Source organism: Pundamilia nyererei, unplaced genomic scaffold (genome assembly GCF_000239375.1).
Source record: "Pundamilia nyererei isolate P.nyererei 1_Seehausen unplaced genomic scaffold, PunNye1.0 scaffold00017, whole genome shotgun sequence".
Classification (NCBI taxonomy): Eukaryota; Metazoa; Chordata; class Actinopteri; order Cichliformes; family Cichlidae; genus Pundamilia; species Pundamilia nyererei.
In genome coordinates this window covers 1477638-1493135 of record NW_005187418.1, presented here as the reverse complement: position 1 = coordinate 1493135, position 15498 = coordinate 1477638, and the positions used below count along the sequence as shown (strand labels likewise).

General features: G+C 41.8%; 1 protein-coding gene across 1 annotated transcript in view; it reads left to right on the top strand.

Annotated features, from left to right (window-relative positions):
• Positions 1-12576, top strand: part of LOC102194300 (elongation of very long chain fatty acids protein 6-like) — a 13357-nt gene extending 781 nt beyond the window's left edge. The window contains exons 2-4 of the mRNA XM_005725755.1: positions 4553-4684; positions 7455-7606; positions 9528-12576. Coding sequence (XP_005725812.1) covers positions 4553-4684; positions 7455-7606; positions 9528-9958 — 715 coding nt within the window. The 3' untranslated portion in view covers positions 9959-12576. The remainder of the gene's footprint in view (positions 1-4552; positions 4685-7454; positions 7607-9527) is intronic.
• The last annotated feature ends 2922 nt before the right edge of the window (positions 12577-15498 follow it).

Sequence of the window (15498 nt, the reverse complement as noted above, 5' to 3'; positions counted from 1 at the left end):
AAATATATTTAATTATGGTTCTGGTGATTTTTCTTTTGTATTTGACAAAATTTGACTTGAGGTATCTAATTTTTTAGGCCATTACCCAGCTGCAGCTCTGCGTATCCAGCGTGTCAAAGTCAAAGGGGCTGTGTGGAGCACACCAAAGTGCAACACTCATTGCTTTAGATTGAAGACACCCCCCTGCAGGGGTGAGGAGGGAGATTTTATTTTTTTTAATAAAGATTTTTTTTAAGCTTCATTTGTTGAAGTAACTATTTCAGCTTACCTGTATGTAATAATTAAGAGTAAGATAATTGCATCTTCTTACCAGACATCTATTTTGTGCTGCCTGTTTGCACAGTAGACGGGGAGATACCCAGACCTATCTCTCCCCGCTCACCTACTCCAGCTCTTTTGGTGGGACACTCAGGCATTCCCAAACTACCAAGCCAGCTGAGAGACATAATCTTGTGTGTCCTACGTCTACACTGATATCTCCTCACAGTCTGGCATGCCTGAAACACCAAGGAGGCATCTTAGTGAGCCACCTTAGCTGGCCCCTGCCAATGTTGAGGAGTAGCAGCTCTATTTCGTTTCAAAGAACTGATCTTCTTACTTTATCTCACTCTATCTGTCAAAGAGCCCAGCACAAAGCTTATTTCTGCTTTTGGTTTCTGTAGTCTCATTCTTTCAGCCACTGCTGAGATGCAGAGCTCTCTCTTTCCTACTACAGACCTGTTTAATCTCCTGTCGCACCCTACCTCACTTGTAAAAAGACCCTGGAATATCTAAACTTCCCAACCAGAAGTGGGCAGTCCACCCTTTTCCAGCTCAGAACTGTGGCCTTAGATTTGAAGGTTCTAATTCTCATCCCAGTTCCCTCCAGCTTGGCAGCAAACCTCCCTCAGAGTACGCTGGAGGTTGTAACTCGAGGAAACTAACAGAACCACAATGTCTGCAAAAAGCAGAGACGAGACTTCTGAACCTGAAGCCTGTGAGCTGTGTCTAGAAATGCTGTGCATAAAAATTAGGAACACAGTCAGTGACAAAGTGCACATTTTCCTTGAACCATATGGTTGTCAGGCACAGACACAGATGCCTGCTAATTAATGCTAAAAGGAGTTTGCGTGTGCTGATAACTCAGTGTTGATACCATGTCTTCTTTTCAGTCACAAAGACGTTTAAATTAAAGTTGTAGCTCCTTATCTGGATGATCCGTAATCTGTGTGTTGTTCTTTATTAATTAACCTTGTAGCAGTAGCTGACTGTAAATCAGGCCACCTACGATTAGCTATCTATTAGGAGTGGACTTTGTATTAAAACAGATTCATACTAAAAAAACAGAGCAGGAAAAAGTTTCTCAGGTGTGCAAAATGTTCCACCCCCATGAGTCTGACAGCATTTGTATGTGCTCTGTTGAACTGTCAGAAAAGTACGTCAGTAACTGATAAAAAGAAATGATAAAGATAGAGGCATGTGAATCAGATCATTTAGACAATTCCTGAGGGACGCTTGCACAGAGACACAAATTATTAAAGGAGACCGGGAAGGAATGCTGCTGTGGTTAAGTTAAATGACGCTGAAAAAACCCACTAGCTTACTGACTCCTGGAGACAAAACACTTGGCCAGGTGATTGTGGCTCTGATAGCTCGCGTGTGTCTCACCCTGTGCAGGGAGATAAAACCTGGAGCGTTTATATGCTCACTGGTGTGAGTTTGGCACAGCTCCCGAGTACGAGCACTGAAGTATTGATAAGAGTTTGGATGAACGATTCTGATTCATTTTGTCATAGCTGACCTTTTCTAATTCCAATCAGACCCCAATAATGACGAGTCTGTTTCAACACCAGTTGCCTCAAGGTACTTTTTTATTGTCAGTTAAAGTCAGAGAAAACAGAGAAAACCCCCAACTGTCCTCCTTTGAGTAAGCACTTGGTGACAGAGGGAAGGGAAAATCCCTTTTAACAGGAAGAAAACTGAAAAACAGCAAAACCAGGCTGTGGTGAGCCAGAGATTAATAATAACTAATGATTAAATGCAGAGGTTTATAAACACATTAAAAAAAGGGGAGATCCCCTCAACCTGCAGCTTTTGAGGTCCTTAAAACCCATTGAAGTAAAGCTCAAGGTTTACAATTTAGTCACATTTTGTTTAATTGATTGTGTTGGTGTCCAGAGGGACAGCTGCATTAAAAGTGTGTCATTGTCCAAATGTTATAGACCTGAGATTATTACTGAGATTTGGATGTTTGAGTGAAATGTTTGTAGCTGAAGGACTCTGTGCTTTTAAAGCTGACTCAGGTAATCTCAGGATTAATGCCTCTGAAATCAAAATTATTGTAAGCTTACCACGTGCTCCTCGCTGGCTGCACAAGTCTCTCTGTAGGATAATACGCTTTCTTTCTGTTTTTAATCTGAGATTTCTTGGTTGTTTTAAGTTTGGACCACTGAGTCTGGAAGACAAATTGATTGATTAGATGATTATTCAGTTACTGAATTTCATCTCGGTATACAGGGAACAAACAGATATGCATCTTGTCTAAGATTATGTGTTATTAGCTTGGTGAAGAACTCTTGGTATGCTCGGAGGTTCAGATCTGTGCAGCGGGAACAGCTTTAGCTTTTTGCTGGTTTTTCCTCTCCCACAGGGGCAAACTGGGACCAGCTATCAGAATCCACTATAACCACTAACTGGGTCAAGCAGCAGCAGCAGTAGTATCTACTCATCCTGTGTATTATGTATGTTGCCAATCTGGATTAGTCATCTGCTTTATTCCCAAATACCCTCAGCCTCATGCGTACCCTCCCTACTTAAATAAAAACAGCTTTTAATAACATATGAGAAGCAGGTTAACGTGAAATTAAAAATATACGGTGTCAGTGCACATGCAGTCTCTGTTTCCAGGGTTTAGTATTCTCCTCGGCTGTTTCTGCTCAGCCTAAAATCGACTTTTTCTTTCCTGCTGTGTGCTGTTGTTGAAACATCAGGCGCAGTGGTGCCCAGTGGAAACGGCCTTGTTGCCCATAGCTGGCAGTCTGAGTGGTCTGTGTGTCAGGAGCTAATCTCTTAATCCTCTACTATGAGTATCATAATTGAGTTGGCTGGTGTCAGGAGGGCTGACATGTAGTAATTCATAGCCTGATGTTCCGACTTGTCACACGACTCTGGAGTGACCACAGAGTTGATATCAGCTCGTATTTGTCTTTAATTGCAGTTGTCTGGTTCAGTCACACTAATTGTGTAAGAGCGCTGTGTCTGTGTAGTTGTCTCCTGTTTCAAAGTCTCAGGAGGTGATTTAGTGTTTAATAGAGCTGTTTGTCAGGGGAAGTGAGGTACTTCCTCTTTATTGTAAAGCTGATAGAGGTCAAAGATCTGTGTGATGCTGGAGCTTTTAGGCCGGCGTTTTGTGTTAAGTAACATCAGTGTTTCCCACAGATTTGGGCTCAGGGACGTGAGGTTGTGGCTAAAGACAAGTACACCCTATTTTGAGAAGATTTTATGTATATTTTTGCTACAGGGATTAAGAGGGTAAGTGTAGTAGCAGCCAGGTGCTGTTATTTAAATGCACTGTGTTAATGCACCGCGAAGCAACTGCTGCTGCACGTCAGACTAGGAACGGTTGTAAAGCTGTTTCTCGAGTTAACATTAAGCAAATTCATCCCAAGGTCAGACCATGCAATGCTCAGAGAAACTGCAAAAAACCCAAGAGCTGTACATGCCTCAGCATGTTAACGATAATGACAATTAGAATAAGACTGAGCCAGTCCCTGTTTGGAACAACCGTTCCAAACAGGCCAGGTGAAGATTTCTTGTCTCTAAAAAGAACATGGCAGCACAGCTTAGGTTTGCAAAGCTGCAGCTGGGAAAACCAAAAGACTTCTTTAAAAATCTCCTTTGGACAGATGAGACCGGAGTGGAGACGTCTGGCTGCGATGCACAAAACCAAACTTAGCATATCAGCGCAAACGCCTCATACTTACTGTCAGTCACTGAGTCGACCGTGAACTCCTTCGTATACCAAAGTATTCTAGATTCAAATGTGAGGCCATCTGTTTGACAGCTAAAGCTAAATCGGATCGCCTGACAGGACAATGATCCCAAGCACAGAAGCAAATCTGCAACTGAATGGCCGAAAAGAAGAGAAACAAGGTGCTGCAATGGTCCCGTCAAAGTCCAGACCTCCTCCTGACTGATATGCAGAGAGCTGTGCATGGACGAATGCCTGCAGACCTGCGCTTGTATTTAATAATTATAGAACCTGCTGAGGACCAAAATGATTTTCCTATTATGCTCTGACTAGAATTACAAGACTACGTATTTTCTTTTTACAGTGACGACAGCCAAATTTTCATACATTCGTTTCCCTGAAATTAAGTATTAAATATTAATTGCAACAACTACATAATTTGATCCAGTACATTCTCAATCTAATGTTTTGTGTCTGAGGGGAGCTTTTTTTCCCCGTTACTGTCTCTCTGCTGTAATTAGTGCATGTAACAGTATTATCAGTATTAGTGTTACAGTGAGGATGAGTAATAATAAGCATCACTGTGTGTGTGCTTCCCTGCAGGACCAAGTCTTTTATATTCTCTGGCCTGTACGCTGCGATCGTATTTGGAGGGCAGCACTTCATGAGGGAAAGGCAAAGACTGAACCTGCGTCCCCCGCTGGTGTTGTGGTCACTCAGCCTGGCCATTTTCAGGTGAGTGGCTCTCAAGGTCGATGCAGCTGAGACGGCTGACGTGACCTTAACGCTCAGTCAACCAAACATTTAGAGTCGAGTGTTTCAGAGAAAAGTTGTTTGGTGTTTTTTCTCTGAAGGTCCTTTTCCTTTCTGGGTAAACAGGAACGTGAACTGAAAGAGGGATAGTCAAAGAAGGAACGTGTTCTGAGTGTTTGTTTGAGAAGCCACAACCAGTCTGATAACAGCTGTCACCTCAAGGTTCAACGCAAGATTTAAAGCAGTACTTCAAGAACACTATAGACATCTCACTCACTAAGAGTCCTGATGTCCATCTGCACATGGTATCTGGGGGGTGGAATCTAAAACTTCTTGGGGCTGACCTAAAAAACTGGTTTACATTTTTGCCAATCTCCTGTTTGAGATCATCTTCTCTGAGATTTCCAGGCAGATTCCAGAGCAGCTGCATTTTCAAAATAGGACATTCCACTCGAGTTGCAGTTTCACCACAAACCTCAAATCTGAGCAGAGAGCAACCTCAGCTTCTCATTCAAAATGACCTGAATTTCATGCAAAGGATCCTTGCTGTTGATAAGAGCCAGGTTTTTGGCATTTTTCACCTATAGGTAGTGGGAGTTTATGTCCCTGCTGCTTTATCTTCTTGAATCAAGTTGAAAGATCTCCATTTTGACACGCTGAAGGAGATCGGGGCTTCTACAAAGCAATCTTTAAAAAAGCATCTAGAGTAGAATACCTGAGAAGATTATCTAGAGCAGGACATCAGCCAAACTCCAAACAGGTTTCTGTTTATCTACTCCTTCAGTTACCAACTATCAATCTAATTTACTGATTTGTTTATGAAGATCTAGACTGTGGTATTCCCCCAGAGAAGCGTGCTGTTTTTATAAAAACTAAAATCCTGCTGCTGTCACTTAAAGGCCTTAAGCTGAGTTTGTCAAACCCACCAGAGCCTGCAAGGATCCACGTGGCAGGTGTGCAGGACTTTAATCTTAATCCCAGTGCTGTGGGTACATCCTGCTCCTTTCAGCCTTAGCTGTCCGCACACAGGACGCGACGGTGTTAGTGTAGGTGGTTTTTGCTTTTTACTACATTCACCCTGTTAACTCTGTTGTCCTTTAAAGGATACGTTTGTTTTTTATTACTGGTATATATTTTTTTAACCTCGGAGACGTGTGCCAGAATGATGACACAACATCGTGCACGCTTTGTTGCTTTGCTGTCATTTGGGCTTACCGTGACTGTCTCGTGTTAAAGTAAACAACCTGACAGAAATGGACATGATGAGATGGTTTACTGGTTAAGAGAGGGAGTCTGCTTTAACCTCATGTAATTAGGGGTGGGGTAGCTTTGAGTGGCGGGTGGGTGCTGACGCAGACAGGTAGCAGCTAAGTGAGAGTCATAAAGCTGGACCTCATGCCTGTGTTAAGGCCTCTTGTAGCATTTTTAACCCAAATATGTGACAAATATACATTTATGCTTTAGTTTTGATTAATTAAATTCTAGTGTTTTATTAGTCTTGGTGCTAATTAACAGATATCAGTGCAATCCACATGTAAACCCCCAGCTTTAGCTGACACTTCAGCACTAAACTATCGCTAATGAGCTATGAGGCTACTATAGCTGGGCTGCCAGCAGAAGCACAAGAGCTTAAAACTTAGACCTTAACCCTTATTTTCTGACTAGTTTAACTACTGATGAAATATTTCCGATGCAATTAGGTGGAGGTAAAGCTGTTTATGGAGACTTAACCTCAACAAGCCAGTTGCCAAGCGCTCAAAATATATTCATGATGGAACAAAAAAAGAAAGTACTTCCTCTTAGGCTAATGTGCAGTGGGCCGCACAAGGTTTTCAGATTTAGAATCAGGTTTTTTTTCACTGCTATTTATTCATTCATCATATAGTTACTATTACAGTTGCATGGAAACAGGGCAGTTCATTTACTAGTTGAAGGCTTCTCCAACTGATATATTGCAGTCTTTGGGCAAAAAGAGTTTAAAAGTGCTTTTTGAATGAGCGACTGTGGCTTAGTTTAAAAGGACTGTAAGAGTAGCAGAGTGCTATAGTTATAAACAGGCATCCATACGCTACATACACCATCGTTTTATGTCTGATACTCTGAAAAGGATTGGGCATAATCCCCATCAAACTCACAGTTTGGTCCTGTTTGACCTGCATTTGATTTGTGTCAGATCGAAGGCCGATACGACGATCAGTCATCAGAGAAAATGACACAGGCTGGCTCCCTGTTGACTGCGATCCGGTTTGCAATTGTTGGAACATCAGATAAAAGCACAGGGAGTCTCTAAGGTGTGTTTAAGCTGGTCTGACTGAGATTACCTATGAAATCTCCACATCAGTGTTGCACCATTGTGCAAGTTGCTCTTTGCCATCAGTGTAATGTCAATAAACCTTTTGACATCAAGCCTTTATGGCTGCACTGTAGCAGTGATCTCTGCAGCTCAGTTATGGTTTCTTTTTTTTTTTTTATTATTATTTTATGACAAACAGTAAGATGGATTATAAAAATGCTGCTTTCAATGCTTCATTTGTCCACAGGAGGCATGGCAGAATGATTACACTTTAACACATCAGGGCTGCCAGTTGAGACCATCCCTGTTTTTACTATAAGGATGAGAAAACAGACTCTGTTCTAGGAAAGTGGTGACAAATATGAAACCAGTAGAGCAACATAATTTACTAAAAGAAGTGGCTGAGCCTCTGTGATCCTAGCTGTTGGCTAATATGTCCTTGTTGTGTTTCCTCTGCAGCATCGTAGGAGCGGTCAGGACCGGAGCTTACATGCTGCACGTCCTCGCAAACGACGGCTTCAAACAGTCGGTGTGTGACAACAGCTTCTACAGCTCTCCCCTCACCAAGTTCTGGGCCTACGCCTTTGCCCTCAGCAAGGCCCCCGAGCTGGGTGAGACTTCATCTGATCTCATAAATGTCAGAATATTACTCGCATACTGAAATCTAACCTATTCAAAGACCACCAGCTGTAGATTCCTTATTTCTTTGTTATTGGATTAAGGTGAAGCAGGACCTGTTTACACTATAGGAGCTCCACGCAACTCAGAAAAACTGTTTTAATCATATTAAGGGTGGGGGTGTTAGCATTAGCTAAAACCATGATGAGGCATAAAGTGCTGTGCAAAAGTCTTGATCCACCCCTCATCTGTTTGTATTTTGCTTCTACGGAGCCAGACTTTCTTGTAATGTTTTTTTTTTAAAAAGGTCTTAATCAGTACTTTCTGAAGGTCTCTCAAAGCTTTTCTTTGGTTCTGTCCTTAACACTGACCTATGAATCATTTAAATATAAATGCGTATAACTCAAGGGATGAAACCTTATTTTGTTTCTTGACACGTTGTTACTACTAACCGTGCAAAACCACGTAGTTTGTTCCCATTTAATTAGGTGAATCTGTGCAAAATGCAAAGGTAACAGTTTATTTGCAACAACAATTTGATTCCCAAAGAGCTGTTAGCTGAAAACTTGGCAATTTTTTTCAGCATGATGTGCAGTAAAAAAGATCAGTGAGAACAGGTCTGATGGAGCGATGACATGAGTGTCTACAGCCATCTGTAAAGCACGGTGGAGGCTCTGTCATGGTTTAGAGCTGCATTTCAGTGAGTGGTGTGGATTTTTTTTTTCAAAATTAATGTAACTGTGAACACAAGAATATTAAGTCAGAGCTTCACACACCATGCAGTACTGCCTGCAACACATCTGATCGGCAGCAGCTGCTTCTTTCAATAAAAGATGATCCCAAACACGCTGCCACTAAAGTAAAAGTTTACCTGAATTTAAAAAAACAACAACAACACACATACAGTGGCAGTCATCGGTCATGGATCGTACCAGATAAGTTATTGTTATAGTTGTGCAAACCTTTCTATTTCCATGTATGTTTGCACGTTTCACCTGCCTTCCTCGCAGAATGTTAAGAAATGAGGGTTGGTGCAAGACTTGTACGCACTGAAAACGTGTAAAAGTGTAAATGTGTTGGATGTTTTTCAGTCTTTGTTCCAAAAGGATCTAAATTCAAACTGGATGTTTTTTCTTGCTCAGCTACTTTAAGAATGAAATGATTTGCTCAGTGTAGATTAAAGTGTGCGCCACTGTGCAGTAAATCCATCAGGAGGTGATTCCCTTAAGAGCTGAAATGGAGGCAGATGCTGAGCTGGCAAGAAAAGTCCATTAGCGCACAGCTGATAATGTACAAGCAATGTTTCCTCTGCTGCAGACAGGAAGGATACGTCTTCTTCCTACTGCAGGATAAGGACTCTTTATAGAGACTCAAATGAGCTTTAAATTAGAAATACAGGTTGTTCTGTTTTATAACAACTTCATGGGATTGCCCAGAATCTGTATTTGTACTTATCAAAGTAAGCTTTGTGAGGAGGTTTGTCTGTGTAAGCTAAACCCTTTTATTTGTTAAATCCACCTGAAAGATCAAACATAAACCCACAAATCTGTGATGGATGTTCACGAAGCTGTAAGCTAACTGCTTGTGCTGCCTTGTTGAAAGTTTCTGTGCTCCTCATGTACCTGTAAGGCCATCATAAAATTTAGTACACCCCCCCTTCAAACACTGTAAGTGAAGTCAGGCTTTATTGGAGCTGCGTTAAACTTGATACACAGTCAGGTCCTGTCAGGTATTTCACTTTTTCTGTAGGTTTTTAAAAAATATTTTTCCTGCTCTCACACAGCAATTTTCCATCTTTTGTGATAACTAAAGTACATCTGGTGTTATTAATCATGACTCAGTTGCTGAGGGGTTGAGGTTTGGTGCTCGGGTGCGGTTTTATTTAAACGATTTCCTCTCTGCCGCCTCTCTCAGGAGACACCGTGTTCATCGTCCTGCGGAAACAGCGCCTCATCTTTCTGCACTGGTACCACCACATCACCGTGCTGCTTTACTCCTGGTACACCTACAAGGATCAGCTGGCGGGCAGCGGCTGGTTCATGACTATGAACTACATGGTTCACTCTGTCATGTACACGTACTACGCCGCCCGAGCGGCCGGCCTGCAGGTGCCGCGTCCCTTCGCCATGGTCATCACGGCCTTGCAGATCCTGCAGATGGTGATGGGCCTGGCCGTGCAGGGCCTCGTGTACCACTGGATGCACGAGTTGCGCTGTCCGTCTCACCAGGACAACATCGTTTGGGGCTCTCTCTTGTACCTCAGCTACTTGATCCTTTTTGCCTACTTCTTCTACAACACCTACCTCAAAGGCTCCCCCAGGGACAAAGGGTCCAAGAAAGAGTAGCGCGCCTCCCTGTGCTCGGGGTCGTATTAAAGGCTCTGAACATCCTCCTCTTCTGACTGCAGCTCAGAGAGGAGGATGATTTGGAGCATTTTAATGTGATCTCACGATGAAAGCGAGGAGATTGAGGGGCATTTCCGTAACTGTGTTTGACTAAAAATAGCGCTGTCATCATTTAAACGATTGCCTTGTTTACTTAAACTCCTTTATCTAAAAACAGCCATATGAGGGCCAAATACTGTCAGAGGCAACTGACACTTGTTCCAGTGTTTTTAAAGAAGTCATTGATTTATATGTAATTAATTTTACTTTAATTGAGTGAGGAAATGGTTCGTTTAGCTCTAGTTAGCTTAGCATAAAGGCTGGAAGCAGGCTTTCCTTTCCCTGGAAAACTGACTTATTTAAACTCTGCATCTTTCTGTTTAACCTGCAAATGAACAAAAACATAAAAGCAACAGATTCTTGACTCCAGCTCTAACAAACATCTTTTACAGACGGGATCCTGTTAAAGCGTTTACACACCGCCTGCTCAGTCTTTATGCTCGACTAGGATAAACAATCTGCACCAAATGTTGAACTAGCCCTTTAAAAGTGACACGGGGGCAGGTACTAATCTGATGCTGTAAAAATGAGCATCACGTGGCGCCTGCAGGTGCAGAAACTGTAACACCTGTGTCCACCTGTGCAGGTTAGCAGGTAACCGGGAGTGAAGACTAATGCACTAAATGGCAGAGGAATGTTTTCATGCACGTAAACGTGCAGGAAGAAAAGCAATGCAAGTTCAGTTCGGTGTAATTTTTTAAATGCTGTCACCTCTTTACCTTCATCTAAAAAGAAAGCCTTCTGTCTGCTCCTCTCAGTTTACCTCGCTGGCTTATACCTGCCTCAACTTGTTAGCTTAGGTTGTTTTTTGTTTTTTTAAGGTGTTGGTTTGAATCGAGGTGAAGTTTCTGAGTCTGAGAGCACAACAGTAAAGTGACCATATTCTTATAAAACGAACACAGAGGTTAAATTTAGTGTTGCTGCTAATGCCGTCGCTTCACCCTTTACTGCAGGTGATGCACTGACCACTAATAAGTACCTCATGCAACCCAGCTTTCCTCTAACATAGCCAATATTTATAGCCGCTTTCACCATGCGTACACTCTGTAAGACAAGGCCTGAGCGAGGAACGCGTTCCTCAGATGAAAGCCGTTCCAGCTCAAACAACTGACAGGAAGTGCGTTAAACCAGACGTCCTCCTGTCCCTGTCGTTTGGGTTGTTTTCACATGTTTACGCACTGTACAGTATATGTTTTTTAACGTTTTATAAGAGATGACGGGAACGATTCACTGTTGGGACGCAGTTTCCCGAACCTTTTCTTCTGTGCAGCTGTGCGATGGATTTAAAAAGGAGACGTGTAGATGTGATGGAGATGCAGACCTGTAGCTTTAACTCAGAGGTTTAACAAAAACATTCCACTTCTATGGTGCACATTTATTAAAAGCGATAAAAAGCATCTGAAAACTGTTTGAACTGATTGTCTGATTGAGCAGCAGGAGCTAAACCAGAGTGTCTCGTGTGAAGTGTTTAGCAGACAAACAAAAAGGATAAACTGAACATGATGTGACGTAACAGGAGAGGTTTTTGTATCTTGCAACTCCTACGAGGTCCGACCACTACGTTTGCCTTGATTCCTGTTTAGTTAGAAGAAAAAGCTTTATTTTGATCCATCCTTTGTGACTTTGCCCTGTGCTCATGTTGGTTTTGGTTATTTTCCTTTTGTGCTTTAAATTATTTGAACAAACTGATACCAAACATACGGCAGATGACGAGGACCAAGTTTATGTGGCGATTGCTGCTGACTGTGGTGCTGCTGCTCTTTATGACCTGCTGAAGAGGAGGCCACAGGGCGCTGGTGTCTGTTTTTAGATGAGAGGGATGTGTTTTCTTTACGTTTTCCAGCAGGTGTGAGGTTTACTTGGCAGGTGTCACATTAGGAAGCAGGTTGAGTTCAGTTTGCTCCATCCACGCTCGCGCTTACACCGCTTCGGAGGGTGAACTGCGACGGTGTTCGTGTTTAAAGTTGTGCAGCACATTCTCAAACCACGTCCTGTTTAACGGGCCTGTGCTCGCCACAGAAGCTGCTCGCCCTGGTTGGAAACGTGTGTGCTGAGCGCTGTGGTTTAAAACCTGTGTGGAGACTTTTGACTTGGTGTGACGGAGCTGATTTTGTGTTTGTGTCTGTAGTTGAATTCCGATTGTTCAGGACTTTGTGGATTAGTTTGTCACGCTGACGCACCTTCTGTGAGAAACGACGTCGTTCTGATAAAAGCACCGTTTTCAGATGCACTTATTGTTTCAGCATCAACCAGTCGTAGTTGTTTTTATGTGATTTTAATGTAAAGAGCACTGAACACTGTTTGAAACTGCCTGCTTTTTAAAATCTGACACATTGTAACGCTGTTAAAACTTGAACTTGGTGTGCCAAACATGCTTCTGTTTGTTTTCTGTCGTGCTTTACTTTGTTTTGTTGTCTGTGCTTTATGTTTCCTACTGATTTTTACTCCCTGTGGTTTCTACTGGAAAAAGGGCTTCGTGTCGAAACGTTATAATAAAAGTTTCTCTGTTTGTTGTTTCAGGGGTGAAATATTTTCACTGTGGAGAAGAATATCTGTTTAAATAGAAGACGGACAAACTCGCCACAAACATCAGCTGTTTGATTTAGTTTCCTTTATTAAGATTATCTTAAAAAATATAAAGCACATATTCGAGCCTCTGACAGGCATGTGTGATAAAGCCAGGACTTCAGTCTGATTGTCTTTTATTTTCTTTTTATTGGCACATACATTATAAACATATTTAATTGCTTTTATTTAACTAAACAGCAGCTCTTGAAATGTAAAAGCAATCTTTTGCAAGATTGTTGAGTCTTAATCGTAGACGAGAGCCAAACTCAAGCATACACAGCTTAATGTAAAATGCATTTCTGAGATGGTGATGAGTTCTCAGTGACCTTGACCTCAGGGTGTGACAATTATGTGTGTGAAAGGTTGTAGCGTGAAGCCCTTTGAAGGTCATGGGTCTGAAAAAGTGCCGTATAGATGGCAGTCTCCCATTACTCTGTTATTCAGGCCTGAATGTGGCAACTCAGCGACCGTGAGAGAATTTTTAAAAAAGGTTTGTGTACATGCGACAACGCCTCCCATCACTTTAGTGGTCGCAAATAAAATCCCAGAAAGTGCCATAAACAGTTGAGGTGTCTGCAACAGCTGTGGGAAAACAACTAAACAAAGATTTAAAGAGATATATACAGAAGATGTGAAATAGAAAATATTTAAGGCTAAAACACACTTCTAATTTTATCATATATAAGGTGAATTCCTTGACCGACGACGTTATTGGAAAACTTTTGAAACTGCTTTTCAATGAAACTTATGATGCTCACGCTGTTCCTGTGTATTCGTGTTGGTTTTATTGGCATTGCTAAGAAGGTGATAGTTCAGTTTCATTTATTATTGCGGTCATAGTGCATGTTTAAAGGATGGGAAAAAATGTATAATAGGATTGTGTTAAATTGTAACCATGCATTACAGAGGAAAGGAAATGTTTAAAGAGAGAAAGATAATATATAACATGTCATATCTAAATATTAGGTCTTAATAATAGATTTTTCAGTTCTAGTCATTAACGCGAGCTCTGTAAGAAAAATAAATATGATCCAAAATGTACAGAAGTATGTAAACAAGGCTCTCATTATACTCACATTGGACACATATGTGTATTTTCTGTATAAACTGAGTCTAAAGGATAAATTGACTGATGAGCACACAGTGGCTCTACAGTCTCTGATGATCAGAAGCTGTTAAATCCCCGTGAAGCTTTTAAACTAGAGGAATTTGTCTTGCTGACACAGTTAAACCACACCGGCCCCCTGCAGCTCTGCAGCTCGCAGCACACTGCCCTACAAACGTCCAAGCTGAGCCGAGCGCTCTCTGGGAGGTCGTGGGTTGATGGAAGACAAAGCTCTGCCTGCTCAGCACATTATAGTCTTGTAGCTGTGGGTGGTGACACCAGAGGACCGGGAGGAAAGACACGCAGTGGAGGAGCCGAGAGGGAAAAGCTTTAAACAAGCTCGTCACAGAGGGTTAGGGTCACGACAACAGTGAGATTTTTCTGCGTGAACACCACCAGCTCGTGTTCAGCTCGGCTCTGTGATGGGAAGCAAACTTTTTATGAAACTTACAGAAACGAGTCACATTGTTGGGAGCTGAATGTGAGCAGTACAAACACAAGCTGTTACAGCAGTTTTTGTTTGTGCAGGAGCTCATGAAACATGATGTAGTGTTTAAAGTCATTAAAGATATCCTTCACATTAACACATCCAGCACATGTTACTGTAATTACACACGACGGACTAACTGTATAATTACATATGTTTTAATCATCGTGTTCATATTTATTAACAACTATAACCTGTAACATGAGATTAGACTGATAAAAATTACCCTGAATGGTTAAATGGGGCATACTTACATGTTTAACCCGTTTTTAAGAACAATAAATAAACTCCTATTTGTAATCGAGTACTTCTGCATGTTAAATAATAATGTCTGTCCACGTTTATTTAAATTGCTGTAACAATATAAAACCATCATTTCTTTATTTTCGAGGACTTTCTTCATCCTGACGCTCTGTAGCTGTTATTGCAGTCTTTGGCGCCCTCGTGTGGCAGGAGGCTGTCATTACCGCTTTCTCCACATGTGCTCCAAACTATACGTCAGCGGTGCGTTTGTTTCTTACTACAACACACAATGTAACGAAGAACAGCTGTGCGAACCTCTGCACAGGCGGGCACGCGAAGAAGCACGTGAGGCAGCCTCCAGGTGCCGCCAGAAACCTGGTTAATCTGAACTTGATGTGTTTCCTTGTGAGGGTTTGCAGCATTGGTTGCTTGTTTTGTTGGGAAAATGCAGGCATGTGGTTGAGTATTTTCAGTTTTCTTTATATGGGTACAGTATTAATTCAAAATAGGGTCACAGCTCTTTGTTCTTTGTTTCAGGAAGCCTGTGGCTGATTGTTTTTACCATGTAAAAGATGAAAATACTCATCTTCTCTGATTGGCCTTACTTTGCAGCCGATTATTTCACAATAAAGTTTCACCCCACGAGGCGCCTCTTTGACCCAACCGTAGACCACAGATTTTTCTTGGAACAATCTGTGGAATAACCTTTCTGAGAAAACCCCAGAGCCCCTTCAATTTCATGGCTTTTTAGTAAAATGAAAAGCTTTTATTGAGAAGAACTTCCCTTTTCACTATTGATTCATCTGCAGGGGACCTGCAGGGTGTTTTTAAAAGGGACACACTGATAAACTGTGTTTTCCTACAGCAACCAGCTGCAGATGTTATTTTGTCTTTTTATTTACTTAGCCTCTGTTGGATGACAAGACAAGACAGACTTGTATTTATCGAACTTTTCAGGCACAGAGGCTTCATTTACACTTTTGCCATCCTCTCTCCTTTCATTGTTTCTTTCTATTAAAGCTAACATTATTAATGAAT